This window comes from Eulemur rufifrons, chromosome 19 (genome assembly GCF_041146395.1).
Source record: "Eulemur rufifrons isolate Redbay chromosome 19, OSU_ERuf_1, whole genome shotgun sequence".
In the NCBI taxonomy this organism is placed as follows: Eukaryota; Metazoa; Chordata; class Mammalia; order Primates; family Lemuridae; genus Eulemur; species Eulemur rufifrons.
In genome coordinates this window covers 78,487,702-78,502,623 of record NC_091001.1, presented here as the reverse complement: position 1 = coordinate 78,502,623, position 14,922 = coordinate 78,487,702, and the positions used below count along the sequence as shown (strand labels likewise).

General features: G+C 34.0%; 1 protein-coding gene across 1 annotated transcript in view; it reads left to right on the top strand.

Annotated features, from left to right (window-relative positions):
- FOXN2 (forkhead box N2) overlaps positions 1 to 14,922 on the top strand; it is a 53,577-nt gene that overhangs the window by 16,355 nt on the left and 22,300 nt on the right. Inside the window, exon 2 of the mRNA XM_069494657.1 lies at positions 11,514 to 12,064. Within this exon, the coding sequence (XP_069350758.1) occupies positions 11,528 to 12,064 (537 nt within the window). The 5' untranslated portion in view covers positions 11,514 to 11,527. The remainder of the gene's footprint in view (positions 1 to 11,513; positions 12,065 to 14,922) is intronic.

Genomic DNA, 14,922 nt, shown 5'->3' with positions numbered 1-14,922 from the left:
CTCATTTCATTTGTACTATGAATTTTATGAAAGCTAGTACTATTCTAAATTGATAGGTTATAGCCCAGTGAGTGGCAGAGCTGGAATTTGAACCCAAGCCGTATCTCTTCACAGCCCAGGCTCATAACCATCTGCTTTACTATCTCCAGATGTGATTATTAAGATTAATGATTTAGATTTTACTTTTGTGAATTTTTAAATTAATTAAATTGCTTCTCCTTCACAATTTTAACTTTGAATAAACTGCCTCCTCAAGTTTCTGCTCAATATCTCTTATATATGTTAATTCCTTTGTCAAGGAAGAAGCCTTTCATTTTATAGTTGTATACTATTTACCATAAAATCTAACAAGTATGACAAGAACCATGAGTATAGTAGAAACAAGAGGTTTCTTTGTGAAGCTTCATACAAAAGAACCAGGAGAGGTTTTTCTGAATAATATGTCTCTTACACTTCTCTTTCTCTACTTTTTATCCACATTGCTAGATGTAGAGATACTATGATCATAGTCCAATATAATATTGCTAATACTTTAGCTTTCAGATATATTTAAAATTCCTATTACATTTAGGTACTTCTGATATTTCAGTAATTCATAATATATTTCTTTATCAGGAGATTACTTATTCTATGTCCTCAACTATTAAACTACAGATAAAAAAGGAACTCCTAAGTATTTGGGGGGAAATCACAAAGTTTATGCATTAAACTCATGTACCTTAAGATGAGCACTTTACCCTTATTTAAATCTTACTCAGGTCTGTGATGTTATGTGAAATTCTAATGAAATCTATGTGGCTTTTCATTTAATAGCAGATTATCTATAATTCCATTTCCATGATTTAGAAATCCAAAATACTCTAGAAACCAAAAGTTTTCTTAACCCTTTTAGTGGCAAAACATGATCTGAGCTGATACAAGGCTATTGATGGTCTTTATTTATCCCCCCCTTAGTGTGAATATACATTTTGCTACAGAAATATTAACATTTTTATTAGGGAGTGTTGCCTCAGACATCACTGAGATGCAACATATCATATATACATTGCATTACCTTTCTAAAATTCAAAACATTCTGAATTTTGAAATATATCTGGCCCCAAGGATTTTAGATAAGGGGTCATAGACCTGTGTAATCAGATACATTGACTACAGTACAAATAAGGACTAAGATAGAGAATTAAGATTAATCCAGTAACTCAAACATAGCAATGGGAGGCCTTTTAGTGTGGAACAGTGTTTCTTAAATAATGTGTGGATCTTTTTTAAAGAAAAAAAAATTATCCATCTCCTTTGAGAATCACCAACTTTAATTCCTAGAGTAGTTTTTTTTTTTTTAATGTCTCACTTTTCTCTTGGAAAATGGTAAAATACATTTCTGTAGTTATTGAAATGAAAATTTAGAACACTTGTTCCATGGGACACACTGATTAAAGTGGGGAGAATAGTCCCCTATACTTGAGCAGCCCTGTAAGCATCATGCTTTAGCAAGACTTTGTTTATAATGACAAGCCCGAATCATAGTTAACAGGTCAAAGTATGTTTCCTATACTGTGTTTAAAGAGTATGATTTTTTAAAGGGATGAGAAGAGGCCCCTCTTTAAAAAATGTGCACAGAGTTTTTTATATTTACTCTCTACCTCCAGGGATATGTCCTCTACCCACTTTCCCTTGGGAATCATTGTCATATGAGCATCTTTTATTAGTAGAATTATTTTGAATTTCTTAAGTATGTTGAGACAGAAAAAAAACTTAAGTGATGTGCTAAAATAACTATAATGTACTTTAGTGGCGTTGTCATCAGGAACTAATGTAAACCTCTGTTTTCAGTGGCATGGTGAACTAAGTAAGTATTTAGATGAGCCTTTCTGCTGGAAACAACCTAAAAGACTGCATAAAATAAAATCTGACATACATCAATACTCTGGCACCAAAAGTAAAGAATACGTAGGCCAAACACTCATTGGAAACCCATTGAGGTAGGCTGAGTTCTGAAGCTGGCTATTGCCTTGAGGGTTTCTGCCAAATCAGGTGAGCTTCTGTTTTCATGGCCTTGTGGGGCTCAGGGATCAGGAAGCAAAGCCCAGACAAGGTGGAGCATCTATTAGGAAATAGTCTTCCCTGTTAACTTGGAGCCCCATAGAGCTGTACCTTTTAAGTATAAGAGTGATGTAGAAATTCTTTGCCTTCATGTATCCAGGGACCACAGAGAAAATTTTTTTTAGAATATTGTTGCAAACAGAAAAAATAAAATCTCACTGAAAATTTGCTACCACAAACTAGCCCTCACACTAATCTGCAGCATGAATTCACACTAAACCTCAAGTTAGGAATTTAAAATGATCCTGGGCTCTCACTACTCCCAAGGGCCTGATAAAAACTAACACAATCATCATTATCAAAGAATTCCCATTGGCAAAGTTCTAACAAAAATGAGTGGCTTACAAATTACAAACTATTCAGGGAAACAGGGCACAATATAAGAAAATCAGTGGAATCAGATCTGCAAATAATTTATATTTTGGAATTATCAGATGTAAAATATAAAATGAATATATTTAATATGTTCAGTAAGAGATTTAAAAATAAGAAAAAGAGCAAACATTTTGAAAAGTAATCAGACATTCTAGAAATGAAAATAGTAATTGAAATTAAAATTCAACAGATAGGTATCAAAGCAGATAGTCTATTGAAGAAAAATTAGCACAATGAAAGGTAAATCTGAAGAAATCCAGAATGTAACAGAGAAAAGAAAATGGAAAATATAAAAGAATTAATAAAGGGAATTTTTTTTTTTTTTTTTTGCGACATCATTTAACCCTTGCAGAGGGAAAAATTTTAAGAGAAAAGACAGATTACCTTCAAAGGAATATCAGGTTTCAAAAACAATAGTGAAAATAGAAGACCATGAAATGATATACAAGACAAAATAGCAGTCAATGTAGAATTCTATATCTAGCAAAAATATCTGTCAAGAACAATGGCAAAATAAAGACATGCTTAGACAAATAAAATCTGAAAGTTCTCCAGCAGACTGCTTTTTAAGTAGAAGGCAAATGGTCATAGGTAGAAAGTCTGAGATTCAAGAAGAAATGATCAAAGAGAGTGGCAAGTATGTGGGTAAATTAAAAATAGACTATATAAACAGTAATAGCATCTTATGTGGTTGAAATAAAAACTAGAACATACCAGTTAATATTTTATAGACCCGGCAGGGCTATATACCAGGATTTGAGCTAGCTACCATTCAAAAGATCTTTTTATTGTTCAGGAGAAGAATAAAGATAACTTTGGACTTTGATAAGTGGGTATCAGAAATTTTAAGTAATACTTCAGTGATAGAAATACATATATAACTTCACACTAGTAGATGATAAAAAAATGGAATGAGGAAAAACAAATGTTCCAAAGAAGTCAAGAAAGAGAAAAATTGACATGGAAAGAGTGGCCACCAAATAAGGTAATAGAAGTAAATCTGAATATATGCATGCCTTATTTTTTATATGTTCAGTTATATGGTGTTTAGGACAGAGACTACAAGCAAACAAAGGAAAAAAATGTTGAAACTAAAATAATGGAAAAAGATATACCTGGTAAATACTAATGGGAAGAAAGCTAGTATATCATTTTAAGTAAACTTTTTTTTTTTTTTTTTTTTTGAGACAGAGTCTCGCTTTGTTGCCCGGGCTAGAGTGAGTGCCGTGGCGTCATCCTAGCTCACAGCAACCTCAAACTCCTGAGCTTAAGCGATCCTACTGCCTCAGCCTCCCGGATAGCTGGGACTACAGGCATGTGCCACCATGCCCGGCTAATTTTTTCTATATATATTTTAGTTGGCCAGATAATTTCTTTCTATTTTTAGTAGAGACAGGGTCTCCCTCTTGCTCAGGCTGGTCTCGAACTCCTGACCTTGAGCGATCCACCCGCCTGGGCCTCCCAGAGTGCTAGGATTACAGGCGTGAGCCACCGCGCCCGGCCCATTTTAAGTAAACTTTAAGACCAGTAAAGTTACTAGAGATAAAAAGGATTGATACATAATGGTAAATAGCTCATTTTGCCAGGAATATATTGAAGTTTTAAATTTGAATGCAACTAATAATGATAGCCTTGACACGATAAAATAATTGTTTCTTAACTGTTTTTGATCTATTAGGAAAAACTAAGAAATTTCACCAATATGGTGGGAGATTACATTTGTCAGTATTTGGTAAAGAAAGCAGACCAAAAAAAAAAAAAAAAAAAAGCCAAAGCAAAACAAAAAAAAAAAACTCAATCAGGAATATAGAAAATTTAAACTGTGTAATTAACAAGCTGGATCCAATGGACATATATTTCATCCAGTCACCATAGAAACATCAATTGAATTATTATGAAAATCAATCACATAGTGGACCATGAAACAAATTTCAACAAATATTAGAGATTTGATATCCTGTAGACCATAATAATATCAATTCAGTTAAATTAGAAATAAGTAACAAAAGTTTTTTAAGAAAAATCACATGGAAATTAAAATTTTCTAAATAACTCATGATGAAAGAAGAAATGCTGATAGAGGTCGACCTCTTTGGGAGAAGATGTTAGGTCATCCCCCAGGTTTGCTTGAAACAAATACACAACTGAGAAATGGCCCAGATAAGGGCCTTGCATTCTTGGTATTATCTGGTGATAATGTGCAGGGACATTAAGGACCAATGGCAAATTATTTCTACCAATAGGAAGGATCAAATTTTTAATAAGTGGTGCTGGAATAATTGTACATCCATATGTAAAAAATAAAATTGGATAAAATATACATACTTACATTTTTGGTGAATTGAAGCCCTAAATGTGAATAGCAAAGACTATAAAACAGCAGACCATAAAGGGAAGGGTTAATTCCACTATATGAAAGTTAAATTTTTCATTAAGAGTCAACTAATAAAGAGACTGAAAAGACATTCATCTATTGGGGAAAGATATTTGCATCACATATAAGGATTAGTATCCAAATATTATAAATCATTACGAAAAACTCTGTAGAGAAATGGATACAAGATTTCAGTAGACACTTTATAGAAAAGGAAACCTAAGTGGCATATTATATAGGTATACCTATACACGCGCACACACACACAAAAGAAAAGATGTTCCCCAATATTAACCTGGGAAATGCAAATTAAAACTATAAGGAGATATAATTTTACAATCATCAGATTGTAAAAAAATAATTTTGATGAGTGCATGGAGCAACTGAAATATATATACATTCGTGGTTAGTGTAAATTAATTCAGCCATTTTTGGGAAACAGTTTGTCATCAGTTAAAATTGAAGAGAAGAATACTCTATGACCCAATAATTCTACTTCTTGACATATATTCTACTTTTAGACGTATACCCAAGAAAAATTCTTGGCATTTGTGTTCCAGATGATTTGAACAAGGATCCTCATAACAGTACTATTTGTAATATAGCCCCAAATGTAAACAATTAAATTTTCCTTAAGAATATGTAAGAAGGCCGGGCGCGGTGGCTCACGCCTGTAATCCTAGCACTCTGGGAGGCCGAGGCGGGTGGATCGCTCAAGGTCAGGAGTTCGAGACCAGCCTGAGCAATGAGCGAGACCTCGTCTCTACTAAAAATAGAAAGAAATTATCTGGCCAACTAAAATATATATAGACAAAAAAATTAGCCGGGCATGGTGGCGCATGCCTGTAGTCCCAGCTACTCGGGAGGCTGAGGCAGTAGGATTGCTTAAGCCCAGGCGTTTGAGGTTGCTGTGAGCTAGGCTGACGCCACGGCACTCACTCTAGCCTGGGCAACAAAGCGACACTCTGTCTCAAAAAAAAAAAAAAAAAAAAGAATATGTAAGAAATTGTTGAATATTCATAACGTGGAATACCAGTCTGTGTAAAAATGAATTACTGCTGCAGTAATGTTAATGAATTTGGTGGGGGAAAAAGGTTCCAGAATGATTCCATATAATTCAGTTTTATATAATATTTACATGGAAGGCTACATAATATAAGTCAAAAAATCTGTGTGGTTAAAACCAAATTATTTTATTTTATTTTTTTTTTAAACCAAAATTTTGTGTTCAGTAGGTCCCTTAGTTATTTTGGGCAAAAAGGCTATCAATGTAACACATATAATTCTCTGCAATATGCAGCAAGTTATGTTTTAGATAATACTGAAAATTCTGTGACTTAGTTTCTCTTAGTCTCTGTAAAGTATTCCTCTCATACCAATGTTTATACCAACTTAAGCAAAGATGCTTTCTTCTGACATTTTGGGAAATGATTAGAGAATTCTAGTGTGTAATTTTATTTTTCTTGTCCTAGAGTAGAATATCACTATGATGTTGAATATGCAGATGTGCATATCTTTGTTAAATACCTTGTGAGATGCATAAACTGCACAGCTGTGAAAAAAAAAAAATGGTACATTTAAATCTGAAGCCCTCTTCTCAAGATACTCCCATGGCAGTTACACAGTGAAGCTCTGGACAGGGGTTCCAGAGTGACTGTGGTGGGTTTACTTGAACTCTACACTTTTGAAATTCTCCTTGTGAGAAGAAATTTTTCTCCTTCCTAAAATGTAGAAGATTTTGAGTCTTAACATAAATGTGTACTTTGCTAAATTGTCTAGTACATTTACCTACTTTTTTGGGTAGCAATGTCTTCGGTTTAGAAATTGGTCTATTAGTGGTTGTTTTAATTACTTGGGTTAAGCTAGTTATACTCCTAAAATATTAGAGTATATTTTTCAAATCCCACATCATATTCTCTTGACCATAAATGCTTATTTTGAGTAATATTTATTATGTATAACAATTATGTGTAGTTTATTGAAATATTGTTCTTAAAAGATTAATAAAGGAAGTATTACATCACTAGCCCACTTTTTTTTAGTGTTTTATGCCTTTTGCTTTATGAAGCAAACTGACCGTGCATATTATTAATGCTCTGCTAGTGAATGGTTTCAGTTCATTTTAAGACAGTTTCTCATAAAACTAGAATTTTCCAAATAAGTAAAACTGAAAGTTTTCTTGATTTTGTTTTGAATATATAAATCTTTCTATAGTAATATTACATATTATGTATTCCTGAAAACACTAAAATTGTGCACAGTTGGTGAGTCAGCTCACCCAAAACATACAGCTTTGTAACCAGAATGCTAACAAAAATAAATCTTAATGAGAATACTGGAATATTTAAAAACACATCTTAAATTTATCGCAAATAAAGAAATACTACTGTCAATTTATGATTAAAAAAAGATGAAGGGTGTGCAAGGAAAAGTTGAAGCCACAGGGTTATGGAGGCCAGAGTAAAAATGCATAAAGATTTGGAGAGAAGAGCTCATTAAGCACTTCCAAGAAAGAGCATTTGGCCAAGCTATGCCAAGAGGAAGAACATGGGTTGAATGAGAATTGTGTACAGTACTGTATTTTCAGCAGCTTGCTGCTTTCCACTGTGTTAGCCTATTTTGGGTTCAGCTGTTGTTATTTAACAGTTCGAAAACATAGGCTGGAAAAAATCATGTACAAACCAATGTGACTTTTATATTATACTAAAATCATTCCCCTATTTAACAATGAGCTAATTCATGTTACGGAAAAACTTTGTAACAGAACAGGCTGTACTAAGAATACAAAAGGTGGCTTCTGTTTTTGACTTGAGCCCTCTGATAAGTCCGTGGCCTTCTTGTGATTTGAGATTTTTCTGAAATGGAAATACTACAACTAAAAATAATCTAGCACAGTCTTTTCTCCCTTGGGTTTATTGTTTTAATTTTAAACTATAAAAATAAGAAACACATTAAAGAAAAATTGGAAAATAGAACAACAAAGAAAAAATTACCAAGTTAGTAATATAAACCACTGTTCATTTTTGTATATGTTTTACTTTTTCACCAGCTTTTGTACTCGTTTTTATTTCAGTCTTCAAGACAATCATTTTTAATGGCTACTGAATATTAGATTGAATAGATGTGCTTTAGTATACCATTTCTCTATTATAGGATATGATGTAACTTGTTTATAATTTTCCATTATCTTTAATAATTCTTGGATGAACATCTGTGTTGGGGGGAAGGAGAATTGGTTGGGAGGGGGAAGGAAGTACCATTTTCCTTACATAGGATTATTTTACTATAATGACTTACATGTGGAATTATTAGGTCAAAAAACATGAAATTTTTAATGATTTTTGGCATATATATTGCCAGTTAGCTTTCCAAAATGGCCTCAGGTCTTTGGCCAAAATTGTATACCGTTTTTAAAACCATAGCTAATTTGGACAAAAATAGATATTGTTTTTATTACTAATATTTGTGCTCACTACATACCAGGCACTGTGCTAAGTATTAATATATTATATTTAATATCACATTTTTGTTTTGATTTTTCATTTCCTTGATCATTAGTGAAATTGAATGTTTTCTTTTCTTTTTTGTGTTTTATTTTTAGAGACTGGTTTTGTTATGTTGCTAGGACTAGAGTGCAGTGGCGTCATCATAGCTCATTGCTGCTGCAGCCTCAAACTCCTGGGCTCAAGAGATCCTCCTGCCTCAGCCTCCTGCCTCAGCCTATAGTCCCCATCTGGGACTACAAGTGCACACCACCACACCTGGCTAACTTTTTCTTTTTTGTGTAGGGGTCTTGCTCATGCTCAGGCTGGTGAAGTCCTGGCCTCAAGCCATCCTCCTGCCTCAGCCTGGAATATTTTCTAATATATTTGTTTGCTACTTGTATTTACTTAATTTGTGAGAAAAGGTCATTTGCTTATCGTTGTAGTGGACTTGGTGTTCTAAATGGATAGTGTTCTAAATTGTTCCAAAAGGATAGTTTAAAAACAGCTCTTTTTTCTCCTTGAAAATATAATGGCACTTCAATCCATACTAAGAGAATGTCAGCCTTTCTATGTCAGCACTTGATTTGTAAACTTTGCTTGGATTAACACTTTGTGTAACTCTTTGGCATATTTACTGCATAATATTGCTTTACATCTTAATGGAATTTTATTCTAAACTTGTAATTCAAGGAATAACATTTGCAACCATTTAAATTAGTTTTTGATGAGAGAATTTAGTCAGTAGTTACCTAAAGACTGATTTTTGAGTGTCTTTTACATTAGTAATTAATTCATTACTTCTGTTTAAGTAGCATTACTAACAATATAAGTTCCTTAAGAGATTGAGCTTAATTCTAATGGCCCAAAATTTGGATACTGAGCTCAGCCTGGTTTGTAATTTTGGCTTTACATTTTTTTTTCTTTTGAAACAGGGTCTCACTCTGTAGCCCAGGCTGGAGTACATAGCTCACTCTCAATTTCAAACTCCTGGGCTCAGGTGATCCTCCTATCTCAGCCTCCCAAGTAGCTGGGACTACAAGTTCACAGTACCATGCCTGGCTAATTTTTCTATTTTTTTCTAGAGATGGGGTCTTACCGTGTTGCTCTCCAGCTCCTGGGCTCAAGCGATCCTCTCACCTCTGCCTCCCAAATTGCTAGGATTACATGTGTGGGCCACCATGCCAGTCCTCTACTTTTATTAGCTTTAGAAGCTTAGGCAAATGGCTTACTTCACTTCCACTTCCTTATTCATAACAATGAATTCCAGTTTTCTTATTGTTGCCATTTAGGGTGTTTCCTACCATTAAGGATTTGTTTCCAGAAGTATAAAATAATTCTTAAAAGCAGTTAGTACAGCATTTGGTACAGAATAAACATATTAAATTGTGTGGATTATAAGTTCATTTCAGTCTGAAATACTTGTGATTTGAGTGCCCACTCATTCATACCCAATATTTTCATAAGAGTCATTAGGAATACAAAAGTAAAAGACCTTTACCCTTCATGGAATTCACGGACAGGAAGAAAAGGCATACACAGAAATAAGTAGTAGTTCAGAGTAAGTAGAGATGATACATTTTAAACCCTATAACATAGAGTCTGTAATGTAGTAAAATCCCAGTAAATGTTAGCCACTGCTATTTGGTACTTTCTAATTTCTATATGTGATTGAAGATAAATGGAAATTTAAGTGAAAAGGCAAATGTTAAACATTAAAAATTAATCACTCTTTAATTGGACACTGGGTAGCTAAAGAGTGTTTTTTTTTTTTTTTAAGAAAGCAAGACTTTATTCAACCAATGAATTCTCATTCATCACGTTTTTAAGTCTCTATGAATAGAAGGCATTGGTAATAAAATGAATAATTTGGCCACTTACATAAGACAGGATGTCAGCTCTGAAATACATTGTGTGAATGGTTATGTATGTGTGTGGTTTTGGAAATTGATTGAAATAGACTTTTTATAACATATAGTTTGATCTTTTTTACACTGTCTTGATGTTTCAAGTTAAAGGTGTACATGAGAGAGGTTAGAACTGGATATGGAGAAAATGCTGATAAGATTTAAAATGAACAGGATTTGGGTCTTTGATACTCATAGGTGATGTGTATATACTGTTGCCAGGATATATGTTGTAGCTAGAGTTTTGGTTCTGAAGTCAGTCTGCCTGGATTTAAATTCTGGTGCTTCCACCTACTAGCCAGGCAACCTTAAACAGGTTGTTTAACCTCTCTGAATCGTTTTCCTCATTTATATTTGAGTTAATAATAGTGTTTACTTTAATTGACGGTTAATTGAGATATCATATGTTAAGTGTTTGGCACAATGGCTGGCCCCCAAAATATTAGCTAATACTATTGCTAATTGAGTGCTCTGAGACTGTGTCTAGTGATAGCTACGAGAATTCAGATAGACTGTTCTCATCTAAAATTGAGCAGTTTTCATAACTCTTGTAACCTGCCAGCTATGTCCTAAGCAGAAACTCTAGAGGTATCTCCCCTTATTTCAGTTACACAAACACAGGTAGATCTAGTAGAATACGTGTATCATATATCACATTGTACCCCATCTATATAATTTTTATTTGTCTCAAAAATAAATAAAAACATCTCTTTTTAGCATGATATGCTATGAAAGTATTAGAAATGGTTTCTCTCTTTTTATGGTAAATATTTCAAATTTGAGGAAAGGGTTTATTTGGAATATTGCTTAAAGAATATTTCAAATTTGATTGTTTTCAGGATTGAGCCATATATATGATTATTACAGTAAAATTATAGATCCTTAAGATATATAGATTATAAAGTCTTATAATTCAAAGAAATAGTCTGTTCATTTTTAATAATAATAGCCACCACTTATTAGGTGGTTACTGTGGGCTAGGCATTTACTAACTATTTAAAATACATTGTTTAATTTTGTTAATATCACCCATACATATGGTACTATAAAGCTGCATTTTATTTCCAGCCATTTCAAATAATAGGAAATAAGTTATGTTCCTTGTTTTATGATCATTAGCATCTTCATTGTACAAATATTGTGCTTAAATATTATATGGGATAATGGATGGCAAAATTTCTCTGATTTGAGGATTTTTAAAAATGTGTTTTCTTTTTTCTAGAGTTTAAGAATTTTAAGTATTACATTGATTAATAATTATTTCCTTTGTTGCAGAACTGTAAGAGTAAATGGGTCCAGTAATTGGAATGACTCCAGATAAGAGAGCTGAAACCCCAGGAGCTGAAAAGGTTGCAGGATTAAGCCAGATTTACAAAATGGGAAGCTTGCCTGAAGCTGTTGATGCTGCCAGGCCAAAGGCCACTCTAGTGGACAGTGAGTCAGCAGATGATGAACTTACAAACTTGAACTGGCTTCATGAAAGTACTAATCTTCTAACAAACTTCAGCCTCGGAAGTGAGGGTCTTCCAATTGTTAGTCCATTGTATGACATAGAGGGAGATGATGTGCCATCCTTTGGATCCTCTTGCTACCAGAATCCAGAAAAAAAATCAGCAACTTCAAAGCCCCCATACTCCTTTAGTCTTCTCATTTACATGGCTATTGAACACTCGCCAAATAAATGTTTGCCTGTCAAAGAAATTTATAGCTGGATTCTGAACCGTTTCCCATATTTTGCTACTGCACCAACAGGCTGGAAGAATTCTGTTCGACATAATCTGTCCCTGAATAAATGTTTTCAGAAAGTGGAAAAAAGCCATGGCAAGGTCAGTGTTTATGAACATTGCTATATTTGGTGAGGTGGGGGAACTAACTAATATGAAGTCCTAAAAATATGGAGAAATCAAGAGAGACAAAAAATAATTAAGTCAGATTACTTCAGCTGAGTTTAATTTTATGAGTTCATTTGCTTTCATTTGACATGGTTTAAAATGTCTTAAATATTAATATAAATGTAGCAGAATTATGTTTAGTCTACTATAGGTATATAAATTATAGTCTTTTTAATGTTCCAATTTTCTATTACTAGTTTCTGTAGTATTCCTATAACTGTGTCAGTAAATGATTCTTATTTATTCAATATGACAATCTCTGCCTTATAATCAAGGATAGACCATCATTTACATTGATGTAATTGATGTGGTTAGGTTTAAATCTGTCACCTTGCTATTTGTTTTCTATTTGTTCCATCTGTTCTTTTTCTCACTTTTCCTGCCTTTTGGGTTGAATTTTTTTTTTTTATGATTAATTTTATCTTTAGTATTGGCTTATTATTTATTCCTTTGTTTTTTGGTGTTTTTTAGTGGTTGCTATATGGTTTTTAGTATGTATCTTTATCATAGTTTACCTTCAAATAACATTATACCATTTTATTTGTTAACTGGCTCTTTATAGAAAAAGTTGCCTGAAGTTAGTTGATTTAACATTTGTCATTCAGTTTATTTAACATTTCTTGTTGTTCAGGTCTCCTGGCCATGATTTTTTTTTTTTTTTTTTTATTGTTGTTGGGTGGGGGTATAGAATTGTAGGTGGACATTTTTTTCTTTTAAAGATGTTACTCTGTTGTCTTCTGGCTTCCATAGTTTCTGAAGAGAAGTCTATTGTCATTCTTTGTTATTCTGTACTTAATTTTTTTTTTTTTTTTTTACTGTCTTCAAGATTTTCTCTTTATCACTGTTTTTCAGCAGTTTGACTGTAATGGGCGTATGTGTGCTTTTCTTTATTTTTATCCTGGTTTGGTTTCTTGGAGGTTCTTAAATATATGGTTTATTGTCTTTCATCAAATTTAGGAAATTTTTGCTCATTATTTCTTTAAATATTTCTTCTGCCTCACTCCTACTTTCTTGACTCAAGTAAAAGTAGGAGTGTTATTGTCTTATCTCTTGGTTGTTCCGCTACTCCCTCCACTCTTTTCTCCCTTTGTTTTAGTTTGGATAATTTTTATTGATCTTTCTATAGGTTCATTCTTTCCCCTGCTGTGTTCATTCTGCTGATAAGCCTGAAGAGGGACTTCTAAACATTTTTCATTTCTAGTATTTTCATTTGCCTTTTTAAAAAGTTTCCATGTCTCTGTTAAAATTCCCCATAGATCCATAAACATTAATCATAATTATAATGTCTGTATGATGGTTTCACTATCTCATCCATCTCTGGGTCTGGTTTTCTCTCTTGTTTTTGTGTGTTTCATAATTATGGATTGGATGTCAGACATTTTTTTGTGAAAGAATGTCAGAGACTGAGGTAAATAATATTTCTACCCAGAAATAGATATGCCTCTACTTCTGTCAGGTGTTAGTGTGAACCAGGTACTGATCAGTATAATCAGTAATTGAGCAATTTGGGTGTTGTGGTTGCCATAGTACCTTCAGTACACCAGTCTTCAGATTCCTACAGAGATGGACTGACAATACTGTTTGCTTAGTGTGAGGCCTGGAGTATCAGATGATTTTTTTCTCAGCACTCTTAGTACACCTTCATCTTTCAGCTTGTGCCACATTTGGGAACAGGACAGAAGTAGGATACCTCTCTCTGTGCTCTTGCCTCTCTCACAGCAATAGATTGCTGTTTCTTGTTACTGGGAACAAGGCTCTTGGAAAGGTCAGGGTGTGTTTCTTGGTTCTCTTCCTGAAGCTTTAGTCTTTTTTTAATTAAAAAAATTATACACATTTATGTGGTGCATGTGAAATTTTGTTACACACATGGAATGTGTGTGACGATCAAGTTAGTATTTAGGGTAATCTGTCACCTGAGTATTTATTATTTCTATGTGTTGCGTACATTTGAGGTTTTCTCTTCTATGTATTTTGCAAAAATACAATACATTGTTGTATTGTTCACCCTACTCTGTCTGCCTTGAAACATTAGAACTTATTCCTTCTAACTGTATGTTTGTACCCATTAACCAACTTGTCTTCATTCCCATCCTCTCCCACCCATACATCCTTTCCAGTCTCTGATATCTATCATTCCACTCTCTACCTCCATGCAATCAACTTTTTTAGCTCCCACGAGTGAGAGCTTGTGATATTTGTCTTTCTGTCTAGCTTTAGTCCTAAACAGTTCTGTATGCTTGTACTTCAGGGGTGAGACTTTCTCTGTCAACCCCAAGAGTAGACAGTCTTTCCCTCTACTCACTAGATGGAGTCTAGAGCTGCACTCTTCAATAACCCATTATCTACATGTGGCTAGTGGCTGGTATATTGAACATCACAGAGGTAGGATATTTCTATCATCATAGAAAGTCTTATTTGGACAGTGCTAATCTAGAGTTTAGGCTAATTTCCTGTTCGTTCCCATCATGGTAGGTAAACTCTGCCTAGTATTAGTGGGAGGTCTTCGGCACAAGTGAGTGACCACTCCCTTTCCCAGTGGCAGCAGATCTCTGTATCATCCAGGGATCTGGGTCTGAGCAGATTTCTTGCCCTTCTCTCAGTGGCACGTGGCACATTGCCTAGTGTCAGTGAAGTGTGAGGATAGCTAGGTTTTGTACTTCTTTCCCAGCAGCAGCCATCCTTTCCCTGCAACTGGAGTGGGGAATATATTTTGCCTCTCCTTCAGTGGCAGACAGCTTTTGCTTTGTGTTGGAGAAGGGTCCAGGGTGCAGGCAAGTTTGTGCCTGTCCCAC